We start from the raw sequence: 17,956 nt of genomic DNA, 5'->3' as shown, positions 1-17,956 counted from the left end.
AAAGTGAAACTTGTATATTAGATTCATTCATTACACACAGACTGATGTATTTCAAATGTTTATTTCTTTTAATGTTGATGATTATAACTGACAATTAATGAAAGTCCCAAATTCAGTATCTCGGAAAATTACAATATTGTGAAAAGGTTCAATATTGAAGACACCTGGTGCCACACTCTAATCACCTAATTAACTCAAAACACCTGCAAAAGCCTTTAAATGGTCTCTCAGTCTAGTTCTGTAGGCTACACAATCATGGGGAAGACTGCTGACTTGACAGTTGTCCAAAAGACGACCATTGACACCTTGCCCAAGGAGGGCAAGACACAAAAGGTCATTGCTAAAGAGGCTGGCTGTTCACAGAGCTCTGTGTCCAAGCACATTAATAGAGGGGCGAAGGGAAGGACAAGATGTGGTAGAAAAAAGTGTACAAGCAATAGGGATAACCGCACCCTGGAGAGGATTGTGAAACAAAACCCATTCAAAAATGTGGGGGAGATTCACAAAGAGTGGACTGCAGCTGGAGTCAGTGCTTCAAGAACCACCACGCACAGACGTATGCAAGACATGGGTTTCAGCTGTCGCATTCCTTGTGTCAAGCCACTCTTGAACAAGAGACAGCGTCAGAAGCGTCTCGCCTTTGGACTGCTGCTGAGTGGTCCAAAGTTATGTTCTCTGATGAAAGTAAATTTTGCATTTCCTTTGGAAATCAAGGTCCCAGAGTCTGGAGGATGAGAGGAGAGGCACAGAATCCACGTTGCGTGAGGTCCAGTGTAAAGTTTCCACAGTCAGTGATGGTTTGGGGTGCCATGTCATCTGCTGGTTTTCGTCCATTATGTTTTCTGAGGTCCAAGGTCAACGCAGCCGTCTACCAGGAAGTTTTAGAGCACTTCATGCTTCCTGCTGCTGACGAACTTTATGGAGATGCAGATTTCATTTTCCAACAGGACCTGGCACCTGCACACAGTGCCAAAGCTACCAGTACCTGGTTTAAGGACCATGGTATCCCTGTTCTTGATTGGCCAGCAAACTCGCCTGACCTTAACCCCATAGAAAATCTATGGGGTATTGTGAAGAGGAAGATGCAATACGCCAGACCCAACAATACAGAAGAGCTGAAGGCCACTATCAGAGCAACATGGGCTCTCATAACACCCGAGCAGTGCCACACACTGATCGACTCCATGCCACGCCGCACTGCTGCAGTAATCCAGACCAAAGGAGCCCCAACTAAATATTGAGTGCTGTACATGCTCATACTTTTCATGTTCATACCTTTCAGTTGGCCAACATTTCTAAAAATCCTTTTTTTGCATTGGTCTTAATTGATATTCTAATTTTCCGAGATACTGAATTTGGGACTTTCATTAATTGTCAGTTATAATCATCAACATTAAAAGAAATAAACATTTGAAATACATCAGTCTGTGTGTAATGAATGAATCTAATATACAAGTTTCACTTTTTGAATGGAATTACTGAAATAAATCAACTTTGTCATGATATTCTAATTTTATGACCAGCACCTGTATATAGATACTTTATTAATCTTAAGGGGAAATTCACATACTCCAGCAGCAGCATACTAATAAAGAAAATATTAAATTAAACAGTGATAACAATACAGGTATACAGACAGACAGACAATAACTTTGAATAATGTTAAAGTCTACTCCCCCGGGTGGTATTGAAGAGTCGCATAGTGTGGGGGAGGAACGATCTCCTCAGTCTGTCAGTGGAGCAGGACAGTGACAGCAGTCTGTCGCTGAAGCTGCTCCTCTGTCTGGAGATGATACTGTTCAGTGGATGCAGTAGATTCTCCATGATTGACAGGAGCCTGCTCAGTGCCCGTCACTCTGCCACAGATGTCAAACTGTCCAGCTCCATGCCTACAATAGAGCCTGCCTTCCTTACCAGTTTGTCCAGGTGTGAGGCGTCCCTCTTCTTTATGCTGCCTCCCCAGCACACCACCGTGTAGAAGAGGGCGCTCGCCACAACCATCTGATAGAACATTTGCAGTATCTTATGGCAGATGTTGAAGGACGCCAGCCTTCTAAGGAAGTATAGTCGCCACTGTCCTTTCTTACACAGAGCATCAGTATTGGCAGTCCAGTCCAATTTATCATCCAGCTGCACTCCCAGGTATTTATAGGTCTGCACCCTCTGCACACAGTCACCTCTGATAATCACGGGGTCCATGAGGGGCCTGGTCCTCCTAAAATCCACCACCAGCTCCTTGGTTTTGCTGGTGTTCATGTGTAGGTGGTTTGAGTCGCACCATTTAACAAAGTCCTTGATTAGGTTCCTATACTCCTCCTCCTGCCCACTCCTGATGCAGCCCACAATAGCAGTGTCGTCAGCGAACTTTTGCACATGGCAGGACTCCGAGTTGTATTGGAAGTCCGATGTATATAGGTTGAACAGGACTGGAGAAAGTACAGTCCCCTGCGGCGCTCCTGTGTTGCTGACCACAATGTCAGACCTGCAGTTCCCGAGACGCACATACTGAGGTCTGTCTTTAAGATAGTCCACGATCCATGCTACCAGGTATGAGTCTACTCCCATCTCTGTCAGCTTGTCCCTAAGGAGCAGAGGTTGGATGGTGTTGAAGGCGCTAGAGAAGTCCAGAAACATAATTCTTACAGCACCACTGCCTCTGTCCAAGTGGGAGAGGGATCGGTGTAGCATGTAGATGATGGCATCCTCCGCTCCCACCTTCTCCTGGTATGCGAACTGCATAAGGTCGAGGGCGTGATGGGCCTGTGGCTTCAGGTGGTGAAGCAGCAGCCACTCCATGGTCTTCATCACATGCGACGTCAGAGCATCAGGCCGGAAGTCATTCAGCTCACTAGGATGTGATACCTTTGGGACTTGGGTGATGCAAGATGTTTTCCAAAGCCTCGGGACTCTCCCCTGTTCCAGGCTCAGGTTGAAGATGCGCTGTAGAGGACTCCCCAGCTCCAATGCACAGGCCTTCAGCAGTCGTGGCGATACTCCATCTGGACCCACTGCTTTGCTGGAACAAAGTCTCCTCAGCTCTCTGCTTACCTTGGGCTACTGTAATTGTGGGTTGGGGTAAACTCTCTCCTATGCTGGTATCAGCAGAAGGATGGGTGGTGGGTGCAGTACTCAGGTGAGAATGGGTTAGGGTGGTCAAACCTGTTAAAAAAGTTGTTCATCTGGTTTGCTCTCTCCACATCTCTCTCGATGGTGGCACCCCGCTTCGAGCTGCAGCCAGTGATGATCTTCATCCCATCCCACACTTCCTTCATGCTGTTATTCTGCAACTTCTGCTCCAGCTTTCTCCTGTACTGCTCCTTCGCCACCCTGAGCTGGACTTGGAGTTCCTTCTGCACGCGCTTAAGCTCATGCTGATCACCACCTTTAAAAGCCCTTTTCTTCTGGTTCAAAAGGCCCTTGATGTCACTTGTAATCCATGGCTTGTTGCTAGCATAGCAGCGTACTGTTCTTACTGGAACTACAATATCCATACAGAAGTTGATGTAGTCAGTAGTGCAGTCAACAACCTCCTCAATGTTCTCACTATGTGAGCCCTGCAGGATATCCCAGTCTGTAGTTCCAAAGCAGTCTCTCAGAGCCTGCTCTTCCCTAGGGGACCACTTTGTGAATGAGCGTGTGGTTGTTGGTAGCTCCCTCACTCTTGGTTTTTAGTGAGGCTGAAGCAGAACCAGGTAATGATCTGCTTTCCCAAGCGCAGGCAGCGGGGTGGCGCTGTATGCATCTTTAACGTTTGCATACAGTAGGTCAATAGTCCTATTTTCCCGGGTGTTACAATCCACATACTGGCAGAAGGCAGGTAATGTTTTGTCCAGCGTCACATGGTTAAAATCTCCAGCGATTAGCACAAGTGCCTCAGGGTGCTGCGTTTGTAGTTTAGCAACTGCAGAATGAATGATGTCACCCGCTATCTTCACGTCCGCCCGAGGAGGGATGTAAACAATAAAAACAATGACATGTCCAAACTCTCTGGGCAAGTAATAGGTACGCAGACTTACGGCCAACAGTTTGATGTCCCTGCAGCAACTGGAGATTTTAACGTTAATATGTCCAGAGTTGCACCATCTTTTATTGACATAGAGTGCAAGTCCACCTCCTTTCTGCAGGTACTTGCATCTCTGTCCGCTCTAACTGTGCTAAACCCGGGTAGCTCCACGTTAGCATCTGGGATGTTAGTTGTTAGCCACGTTTCACTAGAACATAACAAACTGCATTCTCTGTAGGTTCTGACATTTTTCACCAGCGCAGCCAGTTCGTCGATTTTATTTGGTAGTGAGTTCACATTTCCCAGGATCACAGAAGGCACGGAAGGTTTGTAGCGCCACTTTCTCGCTAAACGCTTGGCTTTTATCTTAGCGCCGGCTCTGCTGCCGCGATACCATCTTCTTACCTCGTCAGGTAGATAGGGAACCACACCGGCGCGGGCATTTGTTCTCAGCACTAGAAGTTGACTACTTGAATAGACGAGTCTCGGCATGTAAAAATCCATGTCCAAGTAGTAAAAAAGTGTCCAGGGAACAAGTCCACATAAAAGAAAGTGGTAGGAGTTAACAGTGAAATAGAGAAAAAGGTAGAAAAAAAAAGTCATACACGGAGCTGCTGGAATAGCTGCCATTCATGGCGACGCCCAGACTCTGGAATTTAATCCAGTTTCTTTAAATAAATTCTTTCACTGGGAGAGTTAATATTCTGCACTGCAATTAAATAATTCAATTATTACACATTATTAGGCATAAAGTGTATTTTTTTCACCATACTGAAACACAGACACACTTAACTCTAAATTTTTACTTATTTTGATCAGAGTAAATGCACATATCTTTACATGTGAAACATGATTATGTATCCATACAATAAAAACTGGAGTGACCAAATGGAGCATGATTTCACTGCTAGGAATAGTTGTTGGGTGTTTCATGTGGTATATCCTTCTATTCTTCCATACAATACCGTTAGTAGTTACCACTGAGTTAAGCAGATATTTATTCACTTCATTTTATTGCCACTATACTTTACAATAAAATGAAAACTATTTGAAGCTAGACTCATTGGTACAGAAAAATGAGACCCAATACAGAACATATACAAAAGATGCAGATTAGTAAACAAAGGTTTAGAAATTAAAAAAGCAATACACATCAGTAAACAAACAACAGTATAATATTATAACAATAATAAATACTACATATATTTACAACTATCAACTGCAACAGAAAAGAGTGTTCTACTATTACACATTCTACAAAAACAGTGAATCAGCTTGTGCTGGATCTTGTTTCATAATTGAAATCTGTACAAAGTTTTGAATATGAGCATATTCAAGTGTGTATGGTCAGATCTATACTGGCCCGGCATGTAATATGTTTGACACTGAGTTGAGCATATTTCTGCAATTATCAGTTCTGTTCTTTTAAAAAAAGATTGAAAGGAAAATAGGAAATAGTCAAAGGTAAAATATTAGAATCTTAAAACTAAGAACTTTTAAGTAATCAAAGCACCATTTATAGAAAATCAATATCACATATGAGGGGGGACCCAAAAATAACCGGAAATATTTTTAAAACGTGTTTAATTTAATTTTCTGTACAAACTACAGTCTCCTTCAAAGTACTCTCCATTGGCGGAAATACACTTATCTAACCGTTTGTTCCATTGTTCGAAACATTTTTTAAATTCATCTGAAGTAATGCCCATTAATGCTCTGGTCGTTTCTTGTTTTACCTCTTCGACATCAGCAAAACGCCTTCCTTTCAAGTCTTTTTTCATCCGAGGGAACAAAAAGAAATCACACGGAGCTAAATCCGGTGAGTAGGGTGGGTGGTTCAGGGTTGTCATACCGTTTCTTGCTAAAAATTGGCGAATGCTGAGAGCAGTGTGAGATGGAGCGTTTTCATGATGAAAGAACTAATCGCCCGACTCCAACAAATCAAGATGTTTCCTTCTCACACTGTTGCGCAACCTACTTTTACAAAAAAAACACTGAACACAAGCACAACCTTCCAGACTGATGGCACTTGGCAGACTGACTTGTAAGGAGTGCAACTAGATCGCCCTAGCGGCCCAACCACGTACTACAAGTACCAACCTAACAACAACAAAATTCCGGTTATTTTTGGGTCCTCCCTCGTATAATATATATGAAAAACATTCAGTGGAGGGAAGCGCGGTGGTGCAGTTGATTGCATTGCCGCACTACTGATTTAGTGGTCTTAGTTCAGTTCCCACACTTGGCAGTTGTCTGTTTGGAGTCTGCTTTTTGTAGGGGTTTCTTTCCCACATTTCCAAAGGGGTGTGTTACATTAACTGCCAATTGACAACTTTTTTGTAGACAAATGTGATTGTGTCTGTCCACAAAACAAAATGTATTGAATTTGGGTAATTTAAAAACATTATGTTACATTATTTTTGGATAATGTCATGCAGGTGTTTAGAGGGTCACCTTCCTGGCTCATCAGAGGTAAGCACTGCCAACTCTGGGACACTATAGAGAATTGACCATAAACATTTATTTTAATAAGGAATAATTATTTAAAATGATCTGCTTCCCTTTAAGTATTACTATTTGTGGTTGTGATTTTAATACAACGCTTTGTTCAAAAAACAGAAGTGTAACAGCCAAAGCTATCTTTGCAGTAACTGTATTTTTTAAGCGAACAAAGTTAACAGAAACAAACATAGTATATACTGTATATTCTTGGAAAATCAGCTCATGTTAAATCGTTGACAATTGTCACTTTGTTAATTTGTTCTCACCCACATATGCATACAAAATATTGAGTAGGTGTAGAACTCTAGCAAGCTCCATAAATGCCTTCCAAACACATGCATATAAAAAAGTCAATGCATTAAGATACATTTTAAAATAGTTCAATTTCATTATTCATATAAAATAGTTTATTATATAATGTAATATGTAAATTCAGTCATTTCTACTTAACCCTTGCATACATGTTTAATAAAATTGCCATTCTATATTTAAGCATTCTATGCAAATAAAATTTTACATTTGCACAAAAATTAAATTAATATGAATTACTAACAATAATAGAATAACTATTGCACAACGTAAAAAAACAAAATAAAAAAACTGGTTTGTATTAGAGAACAGATGCTATTGTGGTCTCTTTAAAACTGAAAAACACAGAAGGCTCCCTTACGTCTTGTTGGAGTCTGTCAACAGCATGTGTGATGTGATTTTTTCCTGGCTGTGCGTAGTTTTCAGTCATGGTTTGATTGAGATGCTGCTTCAGTTCTTCACTCAGCTGTGCATTGAACCACATGGAGAAAGAAAACTGTTAAACTTTGCACATTTTTATTACACTTCACTAAAAGCCCTAAACCTCAAGTTTAAAAATATGATGGTAGTAACTGTTGCTGCTATCTGCATTTTCTTTAGTTGCCATAGTTTATGAAATTTACTTAAAGTGACATTCACAAACATTCATGCTTGAGTTTGACACACTCTAATTATTGACAGCAAATACTGAAGCACTGACTGTTATTTAAGGCAGCCTGCTTTACAAAGAATAAAAGGGTCAAGATTTCTCTGAGATGTTCACTTTGCCTAGTGTATTCATTGTTACAGTATTCTACATAAGCAGAAGTTTTACCTTACAAAATAATGTTTAGCTCAAAGTGGAGAGCAGGTACCTGTGTCTCTCTCGTTTTACCTGTTAAAATCACCTGACAAGGTAATGTTTCCTGTTGGACTTCATCATTTCAAGTTGATATTTATGATATATCTCTCAGAAACCAAAACTTTAAGCCTTGGATTTTTATTTTATTTATTATAAAAATGTAATGTACATGAAATGAAAAAGGATGGATAATGAAGTAAATGTATTATTCCTGAAACATCAATCAAACAAGCAAGTTGATTTTATGTAATTTTTTATCCTGCCCCAACATTTCCCACCATGATTTGATTAATATTATAGACCTAGTGTTGACTTTATTAACTATACCACTCTGATGCCTGGTAGGAGCCCCTTTTCCTTCAGAACAGCCATAATTCAATGCATGAGTGTAAGAAGGTGCTGCGAGCCCTGCTTAGAGATTTTGACTGTGCTGACTCAGTAGCATAAGGCAGTTCCTACAGCCACTCATTCATGCTACAAACCTCTCCAAATTCCACCTCATTTGAAAGCTGCTTTATTAACTCGAAGCAAAAAGCCTTTAAATCAGGTTACAGGTAAGTAAAATGAGTACAAAAATATGAAAGTTGGTTCCAAAGAAGCTGAAGATATGGACAGGAAAAGAGTACAGGACAAACTGGAACAGAGGAATTTGTGGGAGGTGTGGAACATCTGAAGAACTTTATAGGGTATGAACAGTCCACCAGACAGTCTGTACTGTACTGTACTGTAGATATCAGTGACAAGACCAACAAGCTTAACTAATCTTTAAATAGGTTTAATACAGATTCTGCATATTCTCTCTCAAACTCGCCTTTCCACAACCCTGAACAATCTCTGCTGTCACAGGCATTACCACATTGAGGACCTCAAATGACTTTGCCTTCACAATTTCCTATAGTGCTCTAAGGACTCTCTCTCTCCTCTCATTGCTTCTCTGCCACTCTGGACTGGCCTTCATTGCAAATCAAATAGTGAAAGAGAAATGATGAGATTCCACCCAAGACAAAGTTGAAGAGCCAGATGAGAACCCAAGGGTGCTGAAAATATTTTCAGAGTGGTTTTGTAGAGTTTACTATCAAGGTTTCAACTCCAGTTGTGGAATACACCTTGTTTGGTCAATTCCCCAAGAAAGGGCATTTGAAAGTCTTAAATGACAACTGACCGGTTGCTCTGATATGATATGTCATGAACCTAGATAGTCTTGGTTCACTCAGAACATTTGGTCAGGCAGCACTGTAAACCCTGAAGTTTGCCTACACTGGACTAGAAAACACTGTCATATACCAGCTGAAGAGATTCTACATCCAGTTTGGCAAAGCAGAGAGTACTGTGAGGATCATGCTTTTTGATTTCTTCAGTACATTCAACTCAATACAGTCTGAGTTATTATGGAGAAGCTACTGTTGATACAGATAGATTCATCCATGCTACTCTGAAGTATGGACTGCCTGACTGTCAGACCACTGTTTATATGGGCTGTGTGTCAGACATGGTTATACACAGCAGAGATGCCCCAGTGTTGGTATTGGTTTCCTGCCTGTTCATCCTGTATTCCTCAGGTATCAGCGAAGGGTAGAAGGATCAGTACTGGACTTTGGTGGAGGAATTTGTTGAGTTGTACGAACATCAACAGCACCAACAACGACAAAATGTATTTCTATAGCACATTTTCATACATAGGATATAGTTCAAAATACTTTACAAGATGTCATAGAATTATCCATATTACTAACCGAGAATGCTAAACCGGATGATGGACGCAGGCACATCCGGCAATGGGCCGTAGCTGCAAAAAGACGTACTGCGCAGGCGCAAAAAGAGTCCGTGAGGGTCGGCTGAGGAGCCGAGAAAGGCGGATAGAAGAGGGCGAGAGAGGCAGATGAGGGGCCGCGAGAGGCGGACAAGACCACAGAAAAAAGGAGTGAGCACAGGAAAAATTGAGAAATGAGGCGCAAAGAGCACCGAAAAAAGGAAACGGCACATAAAAAAGTATTCAAACGCAAGCAAAGCACGAAACACATTGCACACGAAACTAGACACAAAAAAAAAAAAAAAAAAAAAAAAAAAGAGGCTAGCGCACAAAAGCAAGGCACCCCCCCCCCCCCCCCCCCCCCCCACAGGCACCGGACGGGACACACACCAAGAGGGGGATTCAACAAGCCCATGGAACACAAAAAAAAGAACACAAAACCACCCCACAGACCCTACAAGCAAGGGACGGGACACACACAAAGAGGGGGATTCAAACAAGACACAGGAACACAAAAAGAAAGAAGACGCTCGCGCGACAACAATCCTCAACCCCCCCAACACACACACACACACACACACATCCATAAGAAGTGACACCCAAAGCCACATATTCTAAAGTGAACAACACCTTCACACTAGACAGCATAGGTGTCAGCATAGGTGGATCTCCTTACAATAAAGCACTATTAACCGTTCAACTGCAGAAAAAAGAAACATATTAACAGTGACTGCGATCCTTCTTATTACTTATCCATATTTCGCATGCTGAGAAAGAAACAAGTCATGAATACACGGTCACGGGTACAAAACGAAAAGGAAAGGATAACAGGAACAAACACACGAAAACGAAAGAAACAACAAAATAGACGGCTATGCAGCATAGGTGGATCTCATTACAATAAGGCACTATTAACCGTTCAACCGCAGAAAAGGCTCCATATTAACAGTGAGTGCAATACTCCTTATTACTTATCCATATTTCTAAAAGAAAAAATGTCTCGACTCCAAAAACGCAAAGCTCAACTAAAGCTTCTAACTAACGATGTACCTAAAAGTAAAAACTTTATGAACTGCATTAGATCCTACAATGGTTCATTTGCTTTTGCATATACCGGAGTAAATATCAGGCCACCAAAAGGCAATGGCCCATACTACTTTCGCATATGTGCACAAATACTGCATCGCATTGGAACAGTGCACCCTGAAACAAATCAACAACGCAAATATGCACAAATCTACATCCTAGATCCACATTACGCAATCTATCAATCAAAGTGCTGCATCGCAACAGGCACGGATTCAAAACGAAACACCTCCCGTCTCAGACATACGTTAATGGCAGCGAAGGCTACAACGGGCTTCTCACACAGCACAGGCAAATCGATTACAACTCCAAAACAACACGTCCCAAATACTACACATGCAACAACGCGCCTCTCAAACGGCACAAGAAAAACATACACCAGTAAAATTCATTCGGATTAATGAATGTCATTTGCAATCATTGTCATTCAGTTCACTTCGCTGAAGAAACAACTGGCAATACAAGTTATACATTTACACGTTGTTGTCAAAAGGGTCAAATTAGACTGCCTTCTTTACATTCATATACTGAATATCTACAGAGGCTTATAACTGACGATGTACCTGAAAGTGAAATCTTTATCAACTACATTAGATCCTACAAATCGGTATCCACTATGAACATTAACGGTGGCACTGCACGTGACATCCGTCTTGAAAAAATGTTGTTTATTGATGAATGTTCAATGGCATGAAGTCACTTACTCAACACCATTCATAAACTTCTACAAACGTTTATGAACAATAATAATATTCGATTTGAAGGAAAGGTACTTTTATGAGGAGGAGATTTTAGACAGTGATTAGCTATTCTTCCAGATGCCATGCACTCAGCTATTGTTCAGTGCACCTTAAAATACGCAGTACAAAACGAAAAGGAAAGGATAACAGGAACAAACACACGAACACGAAAGAAACAACAAAATAGACGGCTATGCAGCATAGGTGGATCTCATTACAATAAGGCACTATTAACCGTTCAACCGCAGAAAAGGCTCCATATTAACAGTGAGTGCAATACTCCTTATTACTTATCCATATTTCTAAAAGAAAAAATGACTCGACTCCAAATACGCAAAGCTCAACTAAAGCTTCTAACTAACGATGTACCTAAAAGTAAAAACTTTATGAACTGCATTAGATCCTACAATAGTTCATTTAATATGCACAAATCTACATCCTAGATCCACATGATGCAAACTATCAATCAAAGTGCTGCATCGCAACAGGCACGGATTCAAAACGAAACACCTCCCGTCTCAGACATACGTTAATGGCAGCGAAGGCTACAACGGGCTTCTCACACAGCACAGGCAAATCGATTACAGCTCCAAAACAACACGTCCCAAATACTACACATGCAACAACGCGCCTCTCAAACGGCACAAGCAAAACATACACCAGGAAAATTCATTCGGATTAATGAATGTCATTTGCAATCATTGTCATTTAGTTCACTTCCCTGAAGAAACAACTGGCAATACAAGTTATACATTTACACGTTGTTGTCAAAAGGGTCAAATTAGACTGCCTTCTTTACATTCATATACTGAATATCTACAGAAGCTTATAACTGACGATGTACCTGAAAGTGAAATCTTTATCAACTACATTAGATCCTACAAATCGGTATCCACTATGAACATTAACGGTGGCACTGCACGTGACATCCGTCTTGAAAAAATGTTGTTTATTGATGAATGTTCAATGGCATGAACAAACGTTTATGAATAATAATATTCGATTTGGAGGAAAGGTACTTTTATGAGGAGATTTTAGACAGTGATTAGCTATTCTTCCAGATGCCATTCACTCAGCTATTGTTCAGTGCACCTTAAAATACGCAGACAATTGGCATTGCTTTCAAAAGATACAGTTAGTAAAAAAGATACGATGTCCAGAACCAGATCATAACACTTGCTTATTACAACTGAGAGATGGTACACTCACCAATACAGATGGACTTCACCCACATATTATTACAATTCCTCAAGCCTTTATCTGCGACGACTTAGTTACAGAGAGATTTGGAACAGCAATCTCATTAGACCAAATGCCCCTTTTAACACAACGCACTATATTATGTCCAAAAAATATTAATGTGGAAAACATAAATACCCAAGTCATTCCATTACTTCCTGGAAAGACACAACTCTTTCTAAGCTCTGACAAACTTGACTCTGATCACAACAATAACCATCTTAAATGACCTTACAAGTTCTGAGCTGGAATTACCTTTTACACTTAAACGGCGTGTACAAACAAATTTCCAAATAAACCTTTACACTGTGCCACACACTTTATTGGGTGCTTTCTATTTGCATCATCTACACCGTCACACTATTCTATATCTCATTCATACATCACGCTCTTTGTCATTCCCAACACCAGGGGTTGGCGAGCGAAGCGAGCAGGGGGCGGAGCCCCCTAGTTTACAAGAAATGAAAAATAAATTCAATTAGGTAGGAATAATAATGAAAAGTAATAAAAATAAATCAATATGGTCTTACATAACAGAGATACAGTATATTATTAATAGAAAAGTAGAGTCCTAATATACTGTATAATATCAGAACAATATACGTAAAATAAATGGAATCAGCTGTAGTTCAACACTGGCAAGTGAAAAGCAGATGCTGGTGAATGTCAAGATGTGCAAGGGCTCTCCCTCTTCTGTCACTAATGATTAAGAGGATGTAGAGTTGGAGAGAAATTAGAGTTATTTAGGGATATAGATGAGCAATAAGCTAGAGTAGACTACCAGTGAAGGGATCTATGCAAAAAGGTTAGATCCAGTTCCTCTGGAGTATGTAGGAATCTAGTAATGACATATTATCAGCCTAAACAGAAGAGCACTTTCAACTAAAGACTGATTCAGGCGTGAGGCTGCAGAAAGCTCTATTACCCTGTATGATAAATACAGATCTTTTACTTTCTCAAGGGCACTGAGTTGTTATTTGTACTTTATATTAACTTGTGTTTCTTTTGTTTCCTTTTACTTTGCAATGCTCTTCAGTCACATGATTCCTGCTGTAACCTTTGCAGGTTCCTTCAGGATTCAGTTTCAAGCTAAGTCTCTTAATCAGCTTGAGATGATTCCAAATTCTGACCCTACTCTATTTTTTTAAACTCATTAATCATAATGTTTTGGTGATCAATATTAGACTGTAGCTTCATCTTTTACTTCACTGACATGATTCCTGTTGTAGCCCATCATTTCGATGTCTGATGCATTGCATATTCAGAGATGTCCTGCATATTTAACATTAACAAGTATGGCCTTTCTCATCTGGTTTAACCCATTAACATGTTGTATTTGCCCACAGAACTGACTGATATTTATTTCTTTATTGTAGCATTCTCTAGAAACAACACAGACGGAAGAATATGAAAATCCCATGGGGATAACTGCTTCTGAGATCCTGGGACACCATGTCTGGCACAAATTAAGTGTTCTGTTCGTTCTCATGTTTGGCAGGTTAGCAACCAATCTTCTTCAATTAGTTTATAAGGTTAACATATTGGGTTAGATTTGTTTGTGTCAATAAGTGGGTGTATCTAATAGTAGCTATGAGGTATATTCCATATTATAACTTTTGGATTTTGAATTGTTAGAGTTTAATTTAAAAAGTTATGTACTGATTTACTCATGAGATACTAGTAATGTCAAGCTAAAAAATGAAATAACTGAAATGGAATTATATGCCAAATGGACATAGTGTGTGAGTCTAGAAAGTTTGGTGTATGCTCCTTGGATATAGGAGAGTGTGTGTGGATACACTGCAAGGTAAGGCTGTTCTATTCTTGCACCATACTTAAGGACTGAGTAGCATCATCTTTCCACAACATGGTAGCAATGGTACCCTGCATACGAGTACTGGATCCCTAAACAATTTAAAGAAATGCAAACAGATCAGAGGCAGGTCTTGTTGAGAAAAAATGAGAGGTGTGGAAAAAAAGTGTAGAACACCCATTAGCAACTATGATCAAGACTTCAGCAAAGAATACAAAAAGGGACCCCCAAGCCCAGTAGTCATTCTTCTTAGATGTTTATATGGCCATCTATGGCTATGTTCCATGTTCCTGGAGTTAAGAGGCAGTGTAGCAGATAAGGCCTTGATCCACCTCTTGAACCCTTAGGTACCACTCCAGACACCAGGTGAAAGCACAAGACTCTTTTATTGTCTTCTTGTACAGTGCACAAAGCACCCTCCACTCCACACTATTCATATAACAAATAAACTCTCACAATAATATTCTCTTCCTCGCCCAGACACTTCGCCCTCCTACCTCCCAGCTCAGCTCAGTGTCTGGGCTTTCCCATAGTCCTTTTATACACCCTGACCCGGAGGTGTTCCTGTCCAACAGTCCACAGTTCCTTATTCCTTCCGGGTCAGGGTAAACAGTCCTTTTCTTCAACCCGGGAGCACGTCGTTTCTTCCTGTCATGTGACCATGACGTACTCCCGGGTTATAGGGCACATAAGAGCCCACGAGCCCCCCTACAGCAATGCCTGGTGGCCCCCAAGGTATCCAGCAGGGTTGTGTGTAGAAACTACATAGTCCATGAGGACCAGAAGGCGCGTGCTTATTCAGTGCGAACAGGAACACGCAGGTGGCCGGTTGCTGTGTTCTACAACATCCTTGACCTAGCAGCGATGAACACACACGTACTGTATAAGGCATGCACGGGGTCCACTGAGAAAAGAAGAGTGTTCATGGCTCACCTTGCAGAGGAACTTCGTCGTCGCTTCTTACAGGAAAAGGCGATGGAAAAAGAAAAGATGATACAGCGTCAACAAACTTCCGTTCTAAGACCTCAGCTTCCCCCAGGGAAGAAAGTACAGTGTCAGGTGCTCATTCACTGTAATAGGAACCATAGCACAGAGAGGTGTGTACACTGCAACAAGTACACATGTCGTAAATGTAGGAATGGCGGACCTTGGGTGTGTGGGAACTGTTAATATTTGAATGTGATGATTTTATATAGCACGGATCGGAAATCAGCAGTTCTTAACATTGCACAACGCAAGCTGTCGTATCAACCACCAACTGTAACTTGCTTTCTTTATTCTTCGGTTATAGTCTTGAATAAAAGTGCACTTTTATTTATGTGAAACCAGCTGTGTCAGATGGGGTTGAATGGATTGATTCTGAATGCGACTGCGAGAATGAAAAGTGAATTAAAAAAAAAAAAAAAAAGCTAACCTTTACCAGTATCATAAGTTACACCGGCTGTTACAGACTGAAATCAAATTTATGTTGTTATTCTAAAATTGTAAGAATAAGAGCAGTTCATTTCTCGAAGTGGAGCCGTGCGGGATCAAACTCGCCACCCTCTGATTCCCAGTCAGGGGCTGATACCATTACGCCACCACGGCGGTTGTAATAAGAGTGTCAATGTGGCATGCTAATGCGGCTTTTTTTTTTGTGCAGTTATATTTTTGAATAAAAGCGCATGTGTTCTCTTATTTGTACCTTTTGTGAAAGTGTTTCTTTGATATATGGACTTCAGGCTTCATACGTTATATAGTTTATGCCTACATTTTGTCATTTACTATTAGAATATGAAAAACGTTTCTGTTTTAAAAATGTGTTTGCACAGACTACTATAGAAACGGAACACACATGAAATGCGTGTATTCCAAATAACGCTAGAATTATTTCCACTCTACAACTCCACTTCAATCCCAGATAATCAAATCAACGCAAGGCATGAGCTAGGAGAAGTTCATTCTAAGTCGGTGGGGGGATGGAATAGCTGGCTGCTAGTAGCTTTTGTTTATCAGCACATTTAGATGACAAAAGACTCTGGCGGAGATGTGCAAACGGATTTAAGACGCGATTTAAGGTGCGACGGATTTCCGAGTTTTTTCGTAGGCTCTGGTAATTCTAGTGTTAAGTATGTGAAGCACCGTGCGGGAAGCATGTCGCTTGACAAAGCAGCTGCACGGAAGGGAGCAATGTGAAGATAATCTTTCAGCATTTTTAGACGAGCGTCCATATCGTCTAGGGGTGTGAACAGCCCCCCTGCTCACCCCCTCTCCGTCAGGAGCAGAGAATGTCAGAGCAAGAGAGAGAGAGAGAGAGAAAAGCAAACAATCAAAAATCAATACGTGCCCTTCAAGCTTTTAAGTATGCGAAGCACCGTGCGGGAAGCATGTCGCTTGACAAAGCAGCTGCAAGGAAGCCCAACAAGGAAGGGAGCAATGTGAAGGTAATCTTTCAGCGTTTTTTGAGGAGCGGCCATATCCTCTAGGGGTGCAAACAGCCCCTGTGCTCAGAATATATTTGAGGAGTTTTATTTAATACGTAATACGCGCTCTGGTTGGGTAGCTCCTCAGCCATCTGCCAATAGCGTCCCTTGTATGAAATCAACTTGGAAAACCAACCGAGGAAGCATGTACCAGAAATTAAAAGACCCATTGTCCGCAGAAATCCGCGAACCAGCAAAAAATCCGCAATATATATTTAAATATGCTTACATATAAAATCCGCGATAGAGTGAAGCCGCTAAAGTCGAAGCGCGATATAGCGAGGGATTACTGTATAGTACATTTTATTTCAAATTAAAGTGGTTTAGAGTTTATTTATTTCTTACTTAAAGAAAAATGCACAAACAAAATTTTAAAACTGTCAGGAGATGCAAGTCTGCAAAAGACTACAAATAATTGCAAAATTAGTGTTTATTTACTCACATCATTATTATAAAGTGCACCATTTAAAATCCTAAGAAACAGCAAGCACTTCTCAGTTTATCACTGGGGTGCTGCCAATGAAACAACATCATCATGAATGCCATGGGAGTTGTGCTGGGCTCTACAGATGGAGCAGTACCCTGATGACTGTGCGGTTGGTTTTATTCTGGATTTTAATTTCACGGACTTTCACTTTTTATTGGATAATTTATTTATTTATTGAAAATTTTGTTGCACTGCAATTTTGGGCACTTTGTTTTTGACTGTTTTTAATAAAAGCTTTTTTACACTTTTATGCACCTACTCCTTGCTCTGTGTGATTGTCCTCATTTGCCCTCGGGTATGTTATCGGCAGTAATGGGTTCAAGAAAATCCCTAGATCAACTGGGAGTGTGGAGCCGACCCATACTGTCACACTCTGATGGACAGAAGAACTTGCCTATGAGGAGACATGATTTTATAACTAGAAGTGACTTTAATCCAATCATGAGGAGTTCCACCTGTCTCCACAAACCAGTGGCACTCATCAAACCTGGGAAACGTTCAGGAGATTCCCTAGGGCATTCTGCCCAGGCTCATTCCGCCCAGGGTCGTTCCTGAGCACATACTCCAAAAATGACTGAAAATCTCTGAAACGACCTCCCTCTCTGCAAACAGAAACCACCACTTTGAGGAACAGAAAGTTGAGACCCAGTTTGCCAAGCTAATCACTGAGCCAGTTGGGAGGCTCAGAAGCAGCTTGTGACACCCCATGTAATAACGAGGTTGG

The 17,956-nt window shown here is 40.9% G+C and overlaps 1 protein-coding gene across 4 annotated transcripts in view; it reads right to left on the bottom strand.

Moving 5' to 3' along the window:
• The window catches only part of tspan11 (tetraspanin 11), a 343,309-nt gene that overhangs the window by 95,273 nt on the left and 230,080 nt on the right, over nucleotides 1-17,956 (bottom strand). For all 4 annotated transcript variants that reach the window (XM_051923121.1, XM_028810166.2, XM_051923125.1 and 1 more), the window contains exon 5: nucleotides 7,176-7,280. In XM_051923121.1, coding sequence (XP_051779081.1) covers nucleotides 7,176-7,280 — 105 coding nt within the window. The remainder of the gene's footprint in view (nucleotides 1-7,175; nucleotides 7,281-17,956) is intronic.

The sequence above is a fragment of the Erpetoichthys calabaricus genome, chromosome 1 (assembly GCF_900747795.2).
Source record: "Erpetoichthys calabaricus chromosome 1, fErpCal1.3, whole genome shotgun sequence".
In the NCBI taxonomy this organism is placed as follows: domain Eukaryota; kingdom Metazoa; phylum Chordata; class Cladistia; order Polypteriformes; family Polypteridae; genus Erpetoichthys; species Erpetoichthys calabaricus.
Note: the sequence above shows the minus strand (reverse complement) of the source record. Positions and strands in the feature narration are given on the sequence as shown.